Genomic DNA, 18,851 nt, shown 5'->3' with positions numbered 1-18,851 from the left:
AATGTTACAAAGTAATAAAATATTAGCTATCAAATAGCATCAACAAACAAGTTGTGGTTTGTCTTGCTGATTCTTCCAGTATTTTCTATTGACATTTCTTTACTAAAAAATAATGATCAACAGTTTTCGTTTCACACATTTCCAGAAAAAACTGAACTGAATTCATCATTCAATTGAAATAAAAATCCCTTAAATAAGAAGTACCCTTTTAATATGCTATTAATTCACAAGAAAAATGTTGGCTCATCAGAGCCATTTTAAAGAGAATGAAGTACAAGTATTTCAATTTTACCATCCTATTAGGAACTTGGACTGAAGCCTATTTCTAATTGAACAGATCATCCTAATATTATAGGGAAATTGAAAAATATGAATATATGAAAAACCCATTTATTATTATCATAGTGGATAGTGGTGTGTAATATATATTCATTGATTGAATTTTGATTTATAATCATCCGATATATAAATTATTTTTGTATTGTAAATAGTTTTTTATACACTTCATTATTTCAATTAATATATTTTGAATTATTTTTGCAGATCGTATGGCCGACCCACAGTCGCCAGTAGGAACAGCGTACGGCTTCAGCCGGCCGAAAAGGCAGGCTGCACAAATTGCAAATAATTCTCTGATCCTCGAATATGCTTCAGCATCGATGGTCCGCAATTTCTTAAAAGGGTAATCAATTGGCCTCCATTTATCTATTTGACCTATGGGACTAGATTGTGTCATCAGATGGCATAAACATTATTCAACATATTTTAATATTTCTTAAATAATTTTAATGCAATTGAAGGTTCCCATTTCATAATAAATTAGCGTATTTTTTATATTTAAATAATCATAGTAGTCAATATTCTAAAAGTAATTGAAATAAAGTTTTATAGTAGTGTGTAGTATAGTGTGATAGTAGACTCAAAATCGTGATTGTAGACTTTCAAAATAATTTTCAAAAATGATACAGTATTCATGCTAATCAAATCACATCCATGCACATCTTCAAACCTCGAAACTGGCAGGCATTCAGAACTGTAATTTATTATTGATTATTTGTTGGTTTCTTCTCACAGGATTGGTGTATTGATTAATTAGTGGTGTATTTCCTGAAATCAGTTGAAAGTGAGTTTTCAGCCTGAAGTATTTACAAGTTAGTTATATGAACATTTATCATTTGAAGCTCAATTGATTTGCATAATTTGAACTGGAGTATCTCGAGATTAAAATGTCTTGATCAAAATAGAATGAAGCTCAGAATCTTGATTTATATAAATTTAATTTCCTGTGTGTGTTCTAGGGAGCTGCAAGACCTGGAAACGCATGACGTGAAAGAGCTGTTGTCTGTGCTACCATCAGTGGACGTGTCCTCACTCAACATGGGCTTGGACTTGGTTTGTGACGAAACAGCGCTGCCCTGTGACCATACCAGAAAATACCGAACTATTACTGGATGGTGCAACAATCTAAACAACCCGAGCTACGGCAAAAGTTTTCAACCATTCATCCGGTTACTTTCTTCAGTCTATGAAGATGGTAAGTGAGATGTGCGAAATATCAATATGAGGGCAATGTAGTCGGTGATGATGGTTGAAGCTGAAAATTAGGTGTTTTTCACAATACAAGGAGCATTGTTGTCAGGTGTACCTGGAAATCTATATGAGATAGAGCGCTCTACCTGATCTCAGATTGTAGAGCACAAAACTTCGCCCAGAGGGATTTTGAATTATAAAAATCTAAATGGTAACAATCGGAAGATATTGTTGATCAAAAATTAAATTCATCAAAATTGATTTTTTATTTAAATTTTACTCATTTTTTAAAAATGATAACTCAGTACTCATTGGAGATAAGGAGTTCCGAATGATCTCATTTTATTCAGATTTTTATAATCTAAAAAAGCAAGAGCAAATTTTTCTGTCCGATTACTGGATTTGGCAGAAATAGCTGAAAATTGGAAAATTAACCGAAAATACGAGGTTTTTGGGCCACTCTGTATCTAGCACAAGGAAATTTTGCATGAAGAAATTGGTTCTGGACTTCTCTTATGTACCCAAATAATATATTAAAATATCAGAACTACAATAATAAATTGCAAGCACACCCCCTTTTTTATGTCTATATTGACTGGACTATTAAGAAAAGAGGAAGAGATGAGAAAATTGGAATAAGAACTGCAGCTCTTTCAACACTTAAAAACCGTATTTTGATTTTTTTTGAAAACTCAACTTCGAAAGTAGGATGGAAAAATTATGTAATTTTATAATTTACTCTACATGAGATCTAAAAAAGGTCTAATTGTAATAATATTATTGAAATAGTATCAAATATTAATAATATAAATTATTTAATTGTTTTCAGGTGTGGGTTCACCAAGATCTTTGTCGATATTAGGCAAACCACTGCCTTCACCGAGGCGAATATCAACCAGTATTCATACAGACATATCGAGGCCGCATACCAGGTATTCACTCATGGTTATGCAGTTGGCACAAATCACGGATCACGACTTGACATTCACTCCTGTCAACAAAGGTATGCCAATTTCATCTTTCAATAAAGTATTTCAAATTGATAGCCTTTTGGAGAAAGGGAATCTTTAGCACCGTCCTGAACAAAATTATCAATCAAGTTATAACATAGACTTGGTAAATATAAAAAGTATCTCACTGAAAACTTGAATCAGCCCACTTCTCAATTCACATAGGTTCCTAGCTTCCTTACATCGAACAAATGTTGCAAGCAAACAATAGTTTCTGAAGGAACATTTTTAGTAAAATACAGGTATTACATTAAAGCACCATGCCGCACTCTCACTTGACCATTTTGTATTATCTCAATCTAAATACTTTCTTCATGTACCCATCAAGAGCAATGAATGGGGCCGCCATGTATTTTATTTAGCAGTTATAATTTAAATGATTTATCATCAAATGAAATTAACTGTCTGAATCAAAAACTATTTCCCTCTAGCATTTGCATGAATTCTTTCAGTCTTGTACTCTGAAGGCTCCACAATTTTTTAATGGATTCATCTTAAAAATAAGTTCATTCAATAATAGTATAACTCAATACTTTACAAGTAAAATAAATCTATTATTATTATTATTATTATATTATTATTATTATTATTATCATTATTATTATTATTATTATTATTATTATTATATTATTATTATTATTATTATTATTATTATTATTATTATTATTATTATTATTATTATTATTATTATTGTTACTTCAGAATGTGAAATAATACTTTCTCTCTTCATAATGCTTCAGACTTCACAGAACTTTGATTACCATAGGGTACTTCGTAATCCTCTTATTACTAGAACATGTGTTTGGTTGTAGGCTTCATAAACGAAGGCATCCTGAATTGTTTGGCGTGCGACTCGATGGTGACATTCCACCCGCAGTGCTTTCCGATCCCCGTGCCCGAGGATGACCCCTACTTCCCCGCCATCAATGAGACGACAGGAGAGCCCTTCTGCATCCCGGCCACGCGCTCCATGCCTGGACAACGCACGCTTGGTCAGATCAAAATTCCCTCATCTACCTTTTACCTCGTGCTGTCTTGAACAAAACATAGAATTCACCCATGTTCTTGGTTGAATGTTGCATTATTGAAAGATATCAGTCATCGATTATCAGGCGTGAAATATAAGTTATTAATATAATATGTTGATAATGTGATTGAGCAATAGTTGGGGATACAGTTACTGTTTTTATAGTAACTAAGTTGGGGTTAGTGGCGAAATAAATTGATGAAATAAATGATGAAATGTGCATCCAACTATTTCAATGCCATTTGTTGGTTATTTATAATGTTTTGAATCAACTAGAGTACCTATTACTTTAGAAATTTTATTTTTCATAATTCATACATTATATTTCAAGAATTATTTACTAGAGCAATCATTTTTTTATCATTTCATTGTTCTTGTCTTTAGTTGAACCTATCTCAAATCTAGTTTTCAGTTTTTTAAAGTCTATATTATATCAAGAGCTGGTTCAAATTCAATTTGAATGTGGTTTCTATGAACCAATGAGGACTGGCTAACCAATTATTTACTTGATTACCGAATCAGTTTACCAGGGAGTAAGTAACCGTGTGTAAAATTTCTCTTATCAGTTCATATCAAAACGGCGATTTCCAACTTGAGTTAGTTTAACATAAATTCGTTTATGGTTCAACCTTTTGTGATTTTCCGAAGAATTTCACTAGAAAAAAACTATTTGGCCCTACATTTTAAATTTAAAATTGCAAGGTCTAGATGATATTGATTGAGTATCAATTTCACCTCTTCTTGAATATGGATGTAAGAAATTGTGAAGTCTAATTGGCAGGTCCGAGAGAGCAGACCAATCAGCTGACAGCGTATCTTGACTTGTCTTTCGTGTATGGCTCGGACGTTTGCGAAGCACGAATACTGCGCAGTCTGTCGGGCGGAAAATTGAATTACACGAGGCATCCATCCAGAGGCAAACCTCTGCTGCCTCAGATTGCTGCTCATCCAGAATGCAGATCTCCATCCAGGGTCTGCTTTAGAGCAGGTAAATCTACTGCCAATTCAATCAGTTTAGGTGGATGATACTGTGCTTTTTGTCTGCTTGTTTGTTTTATTGCTGAGTGGATTGAGCTCTTTGTACAGTATCTCTGTCTCATTTCTATTTTTGACCGAAGCGAAGCTGAGGTCTTAGTTTCGACTCGATCGGCTTTTGTTTGTTTGTTTGTACCGCAGTTACAGTAACAATTATTGTCCTGATTTGGATGAAATTTGGTATGCAAGTTCTTTGAAACAAGGCGCAGAAACGTATGTGTAACGATTTTTGGTAAAACCTCTGGTTTTTTGTAATATTTAAAAAAAACATAAACTAACCTCAAAAGTTACTTTGAAGATACAGCGATTCATGCTCCTACGAATAAATTACGGCGTTGCCAAAATGTGTAAAATTGTAACTTTAATGTCTAATTCAACCATAGAATTTTATGTAGAATATAATCCTCGATATGCACCATTAGTGCTGAAAAAGGCTCAGGGTTGAATGATTAGAAGGAATTAAATTTTTTTGTAATTGAAAATATCACAAAAATATGTTTTTCTTTTGAATATCGCATATATCTCAGAAATATGGAGTGTCGTAATGCCGTAATCAGTAAGAATTTTTTATCAAAATAACGGGGAGAATGTTTCTTTCCATTAGTGTCCGGATCATTTTTATCCTACCCATACTTATTTTTTCAATTAATAATTATGTTAGTCAATGCCGAGCCATTTCGAGCAGAAGAAATGAATTTTTCGACATGCTAGAAACATTTTTGTTTCAAAAGTAAGTAAGTGGTGGAAGAGAAAGTTTCTTAGAAATAATGGTTTCTCCCGTTGTCTAAAGCAATCGGGAGAACGTACAGACGTTCTATAGTATATTGTTTCAGAAATGTTTGTGTACCGGTATTATACATTGTGAAAAAGGAAATGAATTGAATTTGATTTTGAGGTGATGAGAGAGCGAGCGAACAGCCGGGCCTGACAGCGCTGCACACGATCTACATGCGCGAACACAACAGAATGGCCACCGCCCTCGCCTCCCTCAACCCACACTGGAATGACGAAACACTCTACCAGGAGACCAGGCGCATCCTCACCGCCGTGCACCAACACATCGAGTTCAACGAGTTCCTGCCTAGGATATTCGGCTGGGATGGTGTAAGAAAGCATGGGCTCACACTGCAATCTGATGGATACTATTATGGTAAATTCACATCCATTGAATTTTATAAGTACAACATTTCTTATGAATCCAAAAAGATTTTGGTTTTGGTTTTAAGTGATTTGTAACACATTATGAAGGATGTAGGAAAGAAAGCTTTTTCTTTTTTGTTGCTTTGTTGACTAGATACATAATCATCTACTTTGAAATCAGTAATCTCAAATGAAAAAAAATATATTTATATATTATTCATTGAAGTAGCATCGTAGATCAATGTGCTGATGATGGCATGGAAATAATGGATTATTATTATTAAGTTATATTATTCATATAAAAAAAAATCCAGTTAAAAACAACATGCATTTACCCAAACTGCTCTAAACCTTAATTTGGAAAACACAGTCTAGGGGTTAAAATGTAAAAATGATAACTTAATTGCTGCAAAAAATTTGAGTCCAAAAAATGTATCTACCACAATTTTGAATTATGGATTATCTTCAAACTTTGTGTACTTTTAAAGGATTGTAGTCTAGTTTTGACATTTAGATTTTTTTTACTATTTTGCCATTATGTAATATCATAATGTTTAGGCCCAAAGAATAACGTCAAATAGTGACTTGAGAGAAAAACTCGCCAAAAAGTTGTGCGTCAACTCGCCTTCTTTTCTACTACCACAAATTCTGCTATAATCAAAAATCATGTAGATAGTAAAATATAAAACGTAAAAGGGTAAGGGTGGTTCTAATTAATTGATAGAAATTCTATAATTGACTCACCTCAGGGCCTCCTTGACGTTTATTTGCTCGAATAGCCAGCTTGGGTGGTATTAGGGTACCGTAGGCGAGCCAGAACTTAACCTTACAAGATGATATATAATACTACCAGCTTAAAATGCTCACAGAGACCAGAACACTTGTATCGGATATGAAGCTCATTATTTGCTTAAAAGTGATTGAGACAATATTCAATAGGATGATTATGCATTGACAAACAAGTTGGCACAAGAAAATTTGTAAAATTAAGTTTCAAGGAACGACTTTTTCTTAGATAAATTTAACTGCCTGACTTGAAAACTAGTGGCCACTAAATCTATTACTTGGATGCCCTTTGTCTAATTTTTGTTTGAGAATGAAGCTAATTTTTTCGCTTCGAGTTCAATTCAAATGTGTTGGGATAGCATACTAAATTTACATTCATGATAGATTATTTGAGCAAACTAACTTCAACTTAGATTTTACTTTTTTATATCGTTTACGTCTCTAAGTTTATAGCTCCAACTATAATTTGCATTGAAAAAACAAATAAAACATTTAAAAATAGTTGAGATCAGTTCACGTTTATATCACAGCCATTCAGGAAAAAAATCGGAATAAAACCGTGCACCACAAAAATTTCTTGTTTCTTGTTAAAGAGTCAGCTGGCTTTTGTCTTACCAACCCAATGAGAATACAACTATTTTATGAATTTATCATTTTTACTTTCCTTGCCCTATTACCATAGGTAAGGAAAGTATTGCTTTCCGAAAAAAATTAAGGTACCCCAATTTGTAAATTTCTATACGTTTCAAGTTCCCCTGAGTCCAAAAAGGTGTTTTTTGGGTATTGGTCTGTATGTGTGTGTGTGTGTGTATGAGTGTATGTGCGTCTGTGTACACGATATCTCATCTCCCAATTAACGGAATGACTTGAAATTTGGAACTTAATGTCCTTACAATATAAAAATCCGACACGACTAATTTCGATCAAATTCATTCAAAGATGGCGGCTAAAATGCCGAAAATGTTGTCAAAAACAGGGTTTTTCGCGATTTTCTCGAAAACGGCTCTAACGATTTTGATCAAATTCGTATCTAAATTAGTCATTGATAAGCTCTATCAACTGCCATAAGTCCCATATCTGTAAAAATTTCAGGAGCTCTGCCCCATCTATGCAAAGTTTGATTTTAGATTACCAATTATCAGGCTTTAGATAAAATTTGAACAGAAAATTTCAAGTGGAAAAGATTGAGCATGAAAATCTCTACAATTGATGTTCAGTAACATTTTCACCTAAAATTGAAAATAAGCTCGAAATTCGAGAAAATGTGATTATTTCAATTGCAAACTGTTGATTCTATCAAAAAATCATTCACTATGAAGGGATAGCAGGCCTCGTGTGTTTCCAGCGTTATTGTCCTGTCACCAGCTGGCTCAGATCTTTGAATAGTAGTAGACTTGAGATGCGCGGGAACACTAGCGTCAGGTGATCAATTTTCATAACGGCAAGGAAAGTTGTGTGAGTGCGCCACACCAGATTTTAGTTGTGACGATCATAATATTAATTATTTTGCTAGCCCATTAAATTCACAAATTGCCTTTTAATTAACCAATAGGCGATGTAAGTGATGACGTAAGCCGTTGCTGCGACGCCATTTTGGTCTCTTATCAAACTGTTGCTATGGAGAGAGAGCGTTTTATTCTTATGGGTCTAAAACATCACCTTACATTTACGAGTATATCAATGAAATAATTGATTTCTAAGAGTTGAGAATATTTTTTTTAAGTTCTACACACTCGAATAATCAATTTCCAGTATTTAGTCAGATCAAATAAATTTGTTTTGGACAGCCAAAGCAGAAAGTGTCACGAAGTAGTGCTTCTTACTATGTCTGTAGCCTACCTGTAGAGAAAGTTGAAGTGCAATTTCAATTATTAGGCTACCTAGAATTTCATTAGATTGTTATAAAGTTGTAATTTTAAAATTCATATTTGATCTGTTTAGTGTAACTGTTGGAGTAGACTAAAGCTTAAATATATAAGTTAGGTGTTTTGGTTTAGCCTAGATACTTACTTACAAGTTTGGTTTTGAGGTTTTCTGAAGTCCATAATACTGTTTTCAATTCAATTTACGTCAAATAGTAAGATATTGAATGAACCCAACACAGTAAAAAAGGTGAAGATGCTGTGACCACTAATCATGTTGTATACTTCCTACATTTTAAACGGTGATGATGTTTACAAGAATTTATAAGGGGTAAGTTAACATGTAAAGCACATAATTATGTATTTTATGTGCTACATTCACTGTAAACATAATTTCATTTGAATGATTGTATTAATAATTTGGCTAATGTAGTTATTCTAGATAAATTTGATTTTGATCCAGTTTTATTTTTATCAACAATAACATAACTTAAAAATGTGGTACAGAACTTATAGAGGCCAACCAGCTAGGCCTTCGGATTTTCAGGAAATCTAAAAAAATGGCATGCAGCCTGCCTTTTCACAGTAATGTTTACAGTCAGGAACAAAGCAAATATTTCTTTGTTTCAAATCATTTTCATTTGTGATCGAAATCAGACTGTATACATTTGAAAATGAAAATGTTTTATTGGATTATTTACGAATAAACATTTCCAATATGAAATAGCAGACTGTATAAATTCCAGCATATGCTGTGAAAGTAAACTTATATTAAAAATAGAAATGATAAATTAAAAATTTCAGGTGAGAATTCATGTGGCACTTTAATTTTCTTTCCAACTAGCCTACAGACATAGTACTATGCACTACTTCATGAGACTTTCTGCTTTGGATATCCAAAAGAAAATTATTTGATCTGAATAAATACTGGAAATTGATTATTTGAGTGTGTAGAACTTGAAAAAATATTCTCAACTCTTAGAAATAAATTATTTTATTGATATACTCGTAAATGTAAGGTGATGTTTTAGACCCATAAAAATAACACGCTCTCTCTCCTTAGCAACGGTTTGTTTAGAGACTAAAATGGCGTCGAAGCAACGGCTTACGTCACACTTACATCGCCTATACTATTATTATTATTATTTTCCAATTGATCACTTTAAGCATAGCCACCTCTAATACAAGGCCCCGGCCTACGATATTGCAACGTCGCAGTGTAGGCCTAGAATCTAATACATGATTGGTGAAAAAGATTTAAAAAAATACAGCTGATTCTTATCACCAATCATGTATTAGATTCTAGGCCTACACTGCGGCGTTGTAATATCGTAGGCCGGGGCCTTGTATTAGAGGTGGCTATGCTTTAAGTCGATCCGTGACGTCATCAAGTTGACTGGACATAGAGCCTTTGGCGGCCTATTCAAACTATTGTTTATTAGCTTAGTGAGACGTCCTTTTCTGAACTGTTTCCTTACAATAGCATGTGAAATGTTGGCCAATTTATTTTATGAAAAAAATAAAATTTCATATTTATATATTATAAATTGTAACAGTATTAATTGATTAAATTGAAAATATTTTGTTATATTCTTGCCATAAGGGGACTTTTGAAATTGTGTTTTATTGATTCAAAAACCAACATTATAACATTTTATAGAATTGCATTGAATATATAGCACAATATTATAGTCACTTTAATTCATTATGATATCTGATAGTTATTACTTCTACTTGCATACATATTAATTTTAATTCAGCAAGTAGTAGTATTTTTGTTTTGCCAGGGTAATGTGAAAATTTTATTTAATTCATCATTCTTAGTACGGTAATTTATGAGAATTTGTATTATTTTTCTGTTCTGGATTAATTATATGTAATTCGATTTGTAATATTGTTTTGGCAAAATAAAACAGATTTGATTTGATAATATGATGTTTTCAAATGATGTGTTTTGAAATGTTTCAGAATATGATGACAAATGCGACCCGACAATCCTGAATGAGTTTGCAGCGGCCTGCTTCCGCTTTGGCCACAGTCTGCTGCGACCGGCATTCAGGAGAGTGGACCACCTGCACCGACCACTCGAGCCGCCAGTCAGGCTCAGAGACCACTTCTTCAACCCGGACATCATTTTCCAAACAAACATCATCGATGAAATCGTCCTCGGCCTCTTGGATACGCCTATGGAGACACTCGACAATTTCATCACGGAAGAGGTTACCAACCATTTGTTTGAGAAGAAGGCGGTTCCCTTCTCTGGAATGGATTTGGTGTCGTTGAATATTCAGCGAGGTGAGTTATCTCATGTAGGCTGGATACATTGAATGTTAATCTTCTACAGACAATCCCAAACATTGATGAATCAATTGATTAAATGAAACTTTTCACATACCAAGATAGAGTTTGAATTATATTAGAAGAGATAGCAGTTATTCGTATAATTATTATTTCAAATATTCAATGAAAGCTATATAAATAGAACTAAAGACTACTGCTACTGTAAATATTGACCGAATAACTTGATATATATTAAAATTAGTTATAATACAGTAATAATATCCAACATCTGGTTAACTACAATTTCTAATAAAACTCTTCCAACATATATTTAATCCTATTTTATCTAGCAACAGAATACTTATTCTAATGATTTTTATAAATTAATGTGAAAAGCATGTATAATTTTCCATAAATATGTGTGTTTTGTAACACATTACGAAGGTTATAGGAAAGATAAAGTTTCGTTTTTTGTTGCTTTATTGACTAGATACATACATAACCATCTACTTTGAACTCGGTAATCTGAAATGGAAAAAATATATACCCTATACCGTATTTCAAAGAAACTGTGACTATTTGAATAGATGTTTATTGAATTCATCACTTGAAACCCCCTATTTTATTTCTTATGAAAATACAAATTGAAATTGTCAACCACTTGTATTAGGTTGGTTTATTTTCAACGACAATTTCAATTTGTGTTTTCATTATGGAAAAGTACCACAACATCACACACATAACACGACTGTAATATTTTATTGCTTATCATTTGACAGATGGAAATTACTGAGATATTATAATGATTCAAATGCTAATGAATTAATAATGATTATTACACGAAAATCCAAATTAAATGCTGTAAATCACCCTGAAGACTTCTGCTACTCCAAATATTGACAACAGGGTAAACAGCTAGATGGAAATTCGATGAGTGTACTATTCAAAAATTATTTGTCAGCCCGGGAAATTATTTGTTTTCTACAGAAGTCTTCAGGGTGATTTACAGCATTTAATTTGGATTTTCGTTTAATAATAATTATTAACTTATTATTTTATTGAGTAATATATAATAAAGGAAAGAATCAGCTTATACATGTACGGGATAGGAAATACACGAATGACGCGTCTCCACGTCTGAGCTACTGAACGGATTAATTTGAAAACTTGCATGTAGATTCTTAATTTACCGAGGATGGTTATAGGCCTATTTTAAAGTCTTCAAGATTTCAGTACGTGAAGCTTTTTAATTAGACCCTTGCGGAGCACGGGTTAACTGCTAGTTGATAATAACATTCTTGAAATTAAATATATTCAGGAATATATTTTTTGCAGTTTCAACTAGTGATGTAAGATTCCCGGGAATTTAAGATCGAGGAAATATTCCCAGGGAATTTAAGGGAAATATTCCCAAAAATCATAAATTCCCGGGAATTTATGGGAACTTAAGGAAATTTATAATTTCTTTCATAAAAAATGACCGAAAAAGACCTTTTTTGTTACACAAGGTCTCAATCACCTGTTATACAACAGATTTATGTAAGAAATATAAGAATGAATAACTTATAAATTGTAGCAAGTTCAAAGAAAACAGTAATTTGAAGTTCATAGACTGAAAGGAGAAATGAGCACTCAATAAATCATTCAATTGCACCACTATTATCATGCTACTTTCATGTCTTACAAGTTGAATAAGATGTTTTCACTTACTAATAAATGCCTGTAGATCGGGTAAACAAAGTCAACAAAGTATTGAGTGTGATTAAACTTTCATTGCATGATTTTATTCAATTTCTCCGCACAAAAATAAATGACCCCTAAATAAAGATTAGAGTAGAAGATAAATCCAAAAATTAGAAATTATAAAATACAGCAAAATAGGCTAAACTAAAACAAGGAGCATACTCGAGTTTAATTCAATATTAAAAAGAAAATAATTCCACAGCTCAAAACCTTTCAAGAGTCATTGAGGCTTGTAATAAGATCCAGGCTTGTACTAGTCCAGGCAACGAATGCTCAAAAAGATATAGAGGGAAAAGTTTGGAACCCAATTTTTGTCCTCGCAGTCATTTTAAGGCTAGTGAGGGGGTAAGAATATAAAAAGTCCTCACTCCTACTACACTCAACTCCAAAACTGCTATAAAAATTGATGGAAAGCATAAAATGATAAAAAATACATTAAATTAAAGAGAATTGAATGCTCTAAAACTCACTGTCTTTTAAATACTCCTATAGTCCAGATGGGAAATTTTGGAACACAATTATTGACCCCGTAGCTCTTCTTATATGGATAGTAAGGGAGTAATCATATTAAAAGTCCTCACTCCTACCCCCTGTGTAAAAAATTACATTCTTTCGATGCATTGTTGTTCAGTAATAACCCCTGAAAGTGCAAAAAGTTGAAAGAATAACTGTCTTTTCAAAGATTTACACTTTTAAAAGTGAATATCTCAAAAACTAAGGAAGATATCACAAAACTCAACTGTACAAAACTTGTAGGAAATTCATCTAGCTTCATTTTTACTCACTCAGCAATGTCGCAGAAATGCATTGTTTCCCATTACATGCGTGTCAGCCAGAAATGAAAAAATGGAACTTTTCAACTACCCTCATCCCTTAAGCTCAAGGAGTAGAGATGAGGACTTTTGATATGTTCACCTAACTAGTTCAAACAAAGCTGCGAAGTCAAATATTGTGTTCCAAACATTCCCTCCCAATTTCCCTGACAATTGATCTATTGTTGTTAAACTGAAGATTTCACACTCAACACTATAACGGCTGCAACAATAGTTGGGAGATGCGTAAAATAGTTAGATCATAGATGAAATTGAAGAGAATATAATGCTCTATGAACTCATGAATAGCACGGATTTTTTCAATGAATCATTAAAAAGTTATAAGGCCAAAAAGATGAAAAAAATCGGAGCCGGAAGGGTTTTTCTTCAAAATAAAATAACACCTTAGAGAGCTCATACCTAGAAAACTATGAGAGTTATGGAAAAAAGTTGAAAAGGAAACTTGTAGGATAATTTGTGAGCTTTAATATTATGATTGTGTTCGACGAAAATTTCCTAAAGGCGCATATTGTTTGAGATATATGAAAAAAAAACAAAATATGGCACTTTCAAACCACCCCCACCACCTTAGCACAGGGGGTAGGAGTAAGGACTTTTGATATGATTACCCCCTTACTGCCCTTAAAAGAGCCACGGGGTCAAAAATTGTGTTCCAAAATTTTTCCTCTATAATCTTTCATTGACTGGACTATACGAGTATTTAAAAGACAGTGAGTGAGTGAGCAAAAACAGGCTCAAAGAATGGTGATTTATTGATTATATTGAAGTAAAATATGAGTGGGATTGATCAATTTCAATATTTTTTAGAGCAATTTTAAAAACTCCCTCAAGTTCCCATAAATTCCCAAAATTTCTTGACCTCGGAAATATTCCCGAAAATATTACCAAATCATAAGTTCCTTCCCACTGGGAATATTCCCGATCCACATCACTAGTTTCAACTTTTCATTTAATCATTTATCAAGTATCGTATTTGGTGAAGTAAATTTGAAATCTCATTGACATCTACTACGGTACAATAATATTTTGTTTTAGCTCGTGATCATGGAATAAGAGGCTACAACTTCTACCGAGAAGCTTGCAACATGACCAAAGTGAAAACGTTCGATGAGCTCTATCCGCAAATCTCGTTGCCATTAATAGAGAACCTGAAAAGTATTTACGAGCACGTGGACGATATCGACCTGTTCCCGGGTGGCATGAGCGAGACTCCACTGCCTGGAGGAGTGCTGGGTCCCACTTTCGCCTGTGTCGTAGGACACCAATTCAGGAGGCTGCGTTCTTGTGATCGATTTTGGTGAGCTTCATTAAGAATATTTCTGTTGAAACTATTCAAATAATAATTCTCACTGATTGGAGGGTCTTTGTAATAATTAATGAATTGATTATATTGCTACTTCCACTATACTGAGTACCTGTACTTTAAAAACGTTTTCAAACAATAATATGTTTCTCTGATTCAAGTGTTCAATTGAAGAGTAGAATTGACTTATCTCGCTTTTGATAAAATTTAATTATTCTACTTTGAAACTATTCTACTTATTATTCTTTATGAAAACTATTCTACTTATTATTCTTTATGAAACTTTGGAATTGATATGGGCTCACTGGCTTTATTATTCATCAAATCTTCAAAATTGGTTATTAATTTCTTCCGGATTCTTGGAGTGGAAAAGCCTTTGGCATGAACAGAAATTTTGACTGTATTTTTGAAAATTGTGTTAAAAATTAATAGTAAGGGCTATGATTATTTTTTCTTACTCCACGTATTTTTTTCATTAAATTAAATGGATGAATTTCAGTTTCTATCTTTCCTCTTGATATAGTACCTTGTGGCGGTACTTTCTACCTTATCATGATTTATTTATTAGTGGTATAAAAAATGCAAATAGCAATAAAATGAACATAGTGAATCATAATGAATTGTCAACTTTTAACTCAATAAACATGTAATATTAAATATTCCCATTGACCTCTATATTGGATACATTAATCATATTACTTCATAATCTGAGAAATCTTCAATGCTTGAAGTACTCCCCTGATCAATCCTGGAAATTGATTAATAAAACTGTTTTTTAAATATGAAATAAAATTTGAAAATTAATACATAACAGTGAAATAAGATTTACGTTTCATTCAATTTATAGCGGGTTACTTTAAATCTACTTCTTAGATTTGTTCAAAAAAAAATTATAAAGTAGATGACATATATCAAATTTTGAGGACCAGTGAAATGAGTTCCAAATAATTGATTAATTCATGTTCTATTCATAATTAAATTTTATAGTATCATAGTGATTGTATTATATAATAAGTGTGGCTCTAGTTTCTCATATTTCAGTGAGTGAAAGAATTGATTCATATAAATATAGGATCTTTGGTTTATTTTAAGGTATGAAACCAGTGATCCTCTGCTGAGGTTCACTCCTACACAACTGACAGAAATCAGAAAGATGTCTCTTTCAAGGATATTGTGCAATAATCTGGATAATGCACAAACCATGCAGAGAAGTGCGCTAGATCTTGAGGATTCTTTTATGTAAGTACGATTTTTCCAAGTATGTAACTTGATAGAAGTTTCCAGAAAGTTGTTTGATAAAACTATATAACTTAATAAAAGTTTCCACTCATGTTGAATACATGGTTTTTATGATTAATAGGTAAATTAACAGGATGTATCTTTTACTGTTTTTGTTGAATTGTTAGTACTTCATTATTTTAGTGCAGACATACTTGTTTATTTCCTTTGAAAAAGTTGTGTATCCAAATGATGGACTTAAGTTCTTTACTTCCTTTTATAATGATATATACACTGTTGAAAAATGTTTTATAATGTTCTCCCAGATTCATTTTTCTTTCAAGTGAAGTCAAGTTCAATCTCAATATTAGAGATTCATTTGCTATTCATTCAAAACAATACAAAATTGAACATAATTCACAAAATTATCTATTGAAAATGGATACAATTATTGTATAAACAAACAATGAATGAACCAAAATTATTTTTGTTAGTGCAAACCTGAAGTTATAAGAAATAAATTTAATATTCGTAGACAGTCATCAAAATACCAAATTTTGTACGGTAGTATGAAATAGACTAGCTATTTCAACGCATTAGTATTGAAAATTGAGTTCCAAGCTAAGTAAATAATGAATTTATTGAAAATCCCAATCATCAAATAAAATTCAATTCAATTTATTAATTAAATCATCAAAATAATGAATAATTATTAATTGGCAAATTTATAGGAATCCAAGAGTGCCATGCAGTTCGATTCCGTCTCTGGACTTATCTGCGTGGAGGGACAGAGCGTCTTGCTCTGTGGGATCAGTTACCATCGACATAGGAGCGACAGAACATGTATCGCCATGTGTGACGTGTACATGCACCAAAGAAGGAGTAAGTAAACACTTAATGCTTCAATCAATTCAATGCAATCGTAGATAGAAATTATTTTAGAGATCAGGTAGTCAGAAAATTGAGTGTTTCAAACATACATGACTTTTGCGTGGGTGAGGAAATGAGAGATGATAGCATGATCTGAAATCCATTTACTTAGTGGGATTCGAACCCATGACTGTGCCGGCGTCAGACTGACAACTAACGGTAGAACATGCATGATAAACATGTCATGCATTCTTATCTATTTATAATGCACATACAAATGTTCATGATGCATGTTCATCATCAGGGAGAGCCTTCTAATATGAAATAAATCACTGGAAAATCACAAATTATAATGATGGGAAAATAATTTAACCTCAAATGTAGCAGCGAAGAAAAAATAAACAAAAAATCGGATATACAAAAAACTAACCTCAAAATATTTTGCTGAAAGCGTTTCGTTGTGATCACAATCACAGCTGTGATGACACATCAATGTATGACGACTGTGTATCATGCATGTTTATCACTGTTAGTGGCCAGCCTTTCTGACTGGGCCACCGCAGGCCACTGAACTCAATTTTTATCTATCCTATCATATTAAGCGAGCAATTTCTGTATATATTTATATATTTTGTTATATCTGGTTATATATTTGGGTATTTATTTATGTCCAACGGATCTCGAAAACGGCTCTAAAGATTTTCACGAAATTTGAAACATAGTAGGTTTATGATATAAAAATTCGATTGCACTAGGTCTCATCCCTGCGAAAACTCGCTGAAGGACATGAAAAGGATAATAATTATTCATCCTTAGAAAAACAGTTGATGATTTCGTCGTCTGTCGATAACGGAAGATGCGAGTGCATGTGTGGGAGAGAGTCAGAATCATGTTCAGCTGTTGAACTATTTACAATCAATCAGCTTATCTCACGAGAAATATTATTTTAAAATTTTAATCGACTTGATCAAAATATCTGATTTGTTGACATGACATGATATATGATTCTAAATTAATGTATATCAGAATTTTCAAAGTTAATCATTATTTTACAGTTTTAAGTGATTAGTGAATGTTATTTTGTTATTCAATTTGGTTTGTAAACAATCTAAATTAGAACTTTTCTCTTTTCAAATGCTTGGACTGGAAATTGGACCTGAATTCAAATGTATGGAACATAACCTACTTTTTGGACTATTTGTAGTGTATAAATCGAAATTCGGGGAAGAAACAGTTTTGGGCTGTGCATATTATTCCTTCCCCAACCATTTTAAAGAATTGTGTTCTGATTATCAATAAATAAATATAAACTGGTTTTATGCTTCTATGCTTTTGTACTCCGGAGCGAAGCTTGGTGCCCCGATATTAGAAATAAATCTTAAAAATTCTATTTTGCACTCTTCAATTCTAAATCCCGTTTTTCTTTTTCTATTCATTTCATATAAGTACCTTCTATCATTTTTCTTTTTAAAATTTATAATTTATATTGAAAGTACCAGACAACAAACCTTGTCGGTCCACTTTCAATCCTTCATTGTCAGTAATCTCATGATAAAAAGAGTACGATATTTTGATTGTGTTTGTTGTTTGAACAGCCAATCTGCCAATCATTGAGGATAGGCAACTGCTTCCATTTGGCCAACTCGTTCAGTGCGGACGCTGTCCTCAACGACACAGTCTGCAAGGTGCAGTGCGCGTTTGTGTTCAGGGCCCTCCAGGAACTATCAGAAACGACCACGGACAATCAACTTGGATTCAGCTAGTAGTTAACGTAAGATATGAACGCCAGAAACAATGCTATTGGTTAATTTGTAATTTTTGTGTTCAAAGTTTTGTGGCATCTCATGTTCAATAGATTATCATCTATTCTAATTGATCCGTTATTACCATGTACATTCTCATTGTATTATATAGTTGTAAAGTACAAATATTGGTTTTCTATTGTATTATCAAGTAAAGTATTTATATTTTCTGTAACTCGGCTTATTTTTTCTTGACCTTCTATTTTCGTTCAGTTTGAACTCCATTTGTAATTACGATTGAGCAAACAAATGGTATTGAATGTAAAATAAGTATGCTATCAGTAATTCTGGATCTCAATATTACTTAATATTACTTTGCGAGGTAGGACCTCCCCGCATGGAACTCCCCACCAATAAAAGCCATACAAATTTACTTTTGTCACTTTATAACTATCTCACTAATAACTAATAG

The 18,851-nt window shown here is 32.7% G+C and overlaps 1 protein-coding gene across 1 annotated transcript in view; it reads left to right on the top strand.

The window, feature by feature from the left end:
- The window catches only part of LOC111061992, a 188,735-nt gene extending 170,287 nt beyond the window's left edge, over positions 1-18,448 (top strand). The window contains 11 exon segments of the mRNA XM_039427355.1: positions 544-682; positions 1,299-1,534; positions 2,360-2,533; positions 3,353-3,532; positions 4,349-4,555; positions 5,498-5,752; positions 10,359-10,685; positions 14,282-14,543; positions 15,642-15,788; positions 16,499-16,649; positions 18,233-18,448. Coding sequence (XP_039283289.1) covers positions 544-682; positions 1,299-1,534; positions 2,360-2,533; positions 3,353-3,532; positions 4,349-4,555; positions 5,498-5,752; positions 10,359-10,685; positions 14,282-14,543; positions 15,642-15,788; positions 16,499-16,649; positions 18,233-18,400 — 2,246 coding nt within the window. The 3' untranslated portion in view covers positions 18,401-18,448.
- The last annotated feature ends 403 nt before the right edge of the window (positions 18,449-18,851 follow it).

This window comes from Nilaparvata lugens, chromosome 4 (genome assembly GCF_014356525.2).
Source record: "Nilaparvata lugens isolate BPH chromosome 4, ASM1435652v1, whole genome shotgun sequence".
Taxonomy (NCBI): domain Eukaryota; kingdom Metazoa; phylum Arthropoda; class Insecta; order Hemiptera; family Delphacidae; genus Nilaparvata; species Nilaparvata lugens.
Note: the sequence above shows the minus strand (reverse complement) of the source record. Positions and strands in the feature narration are given on the sequence as shown.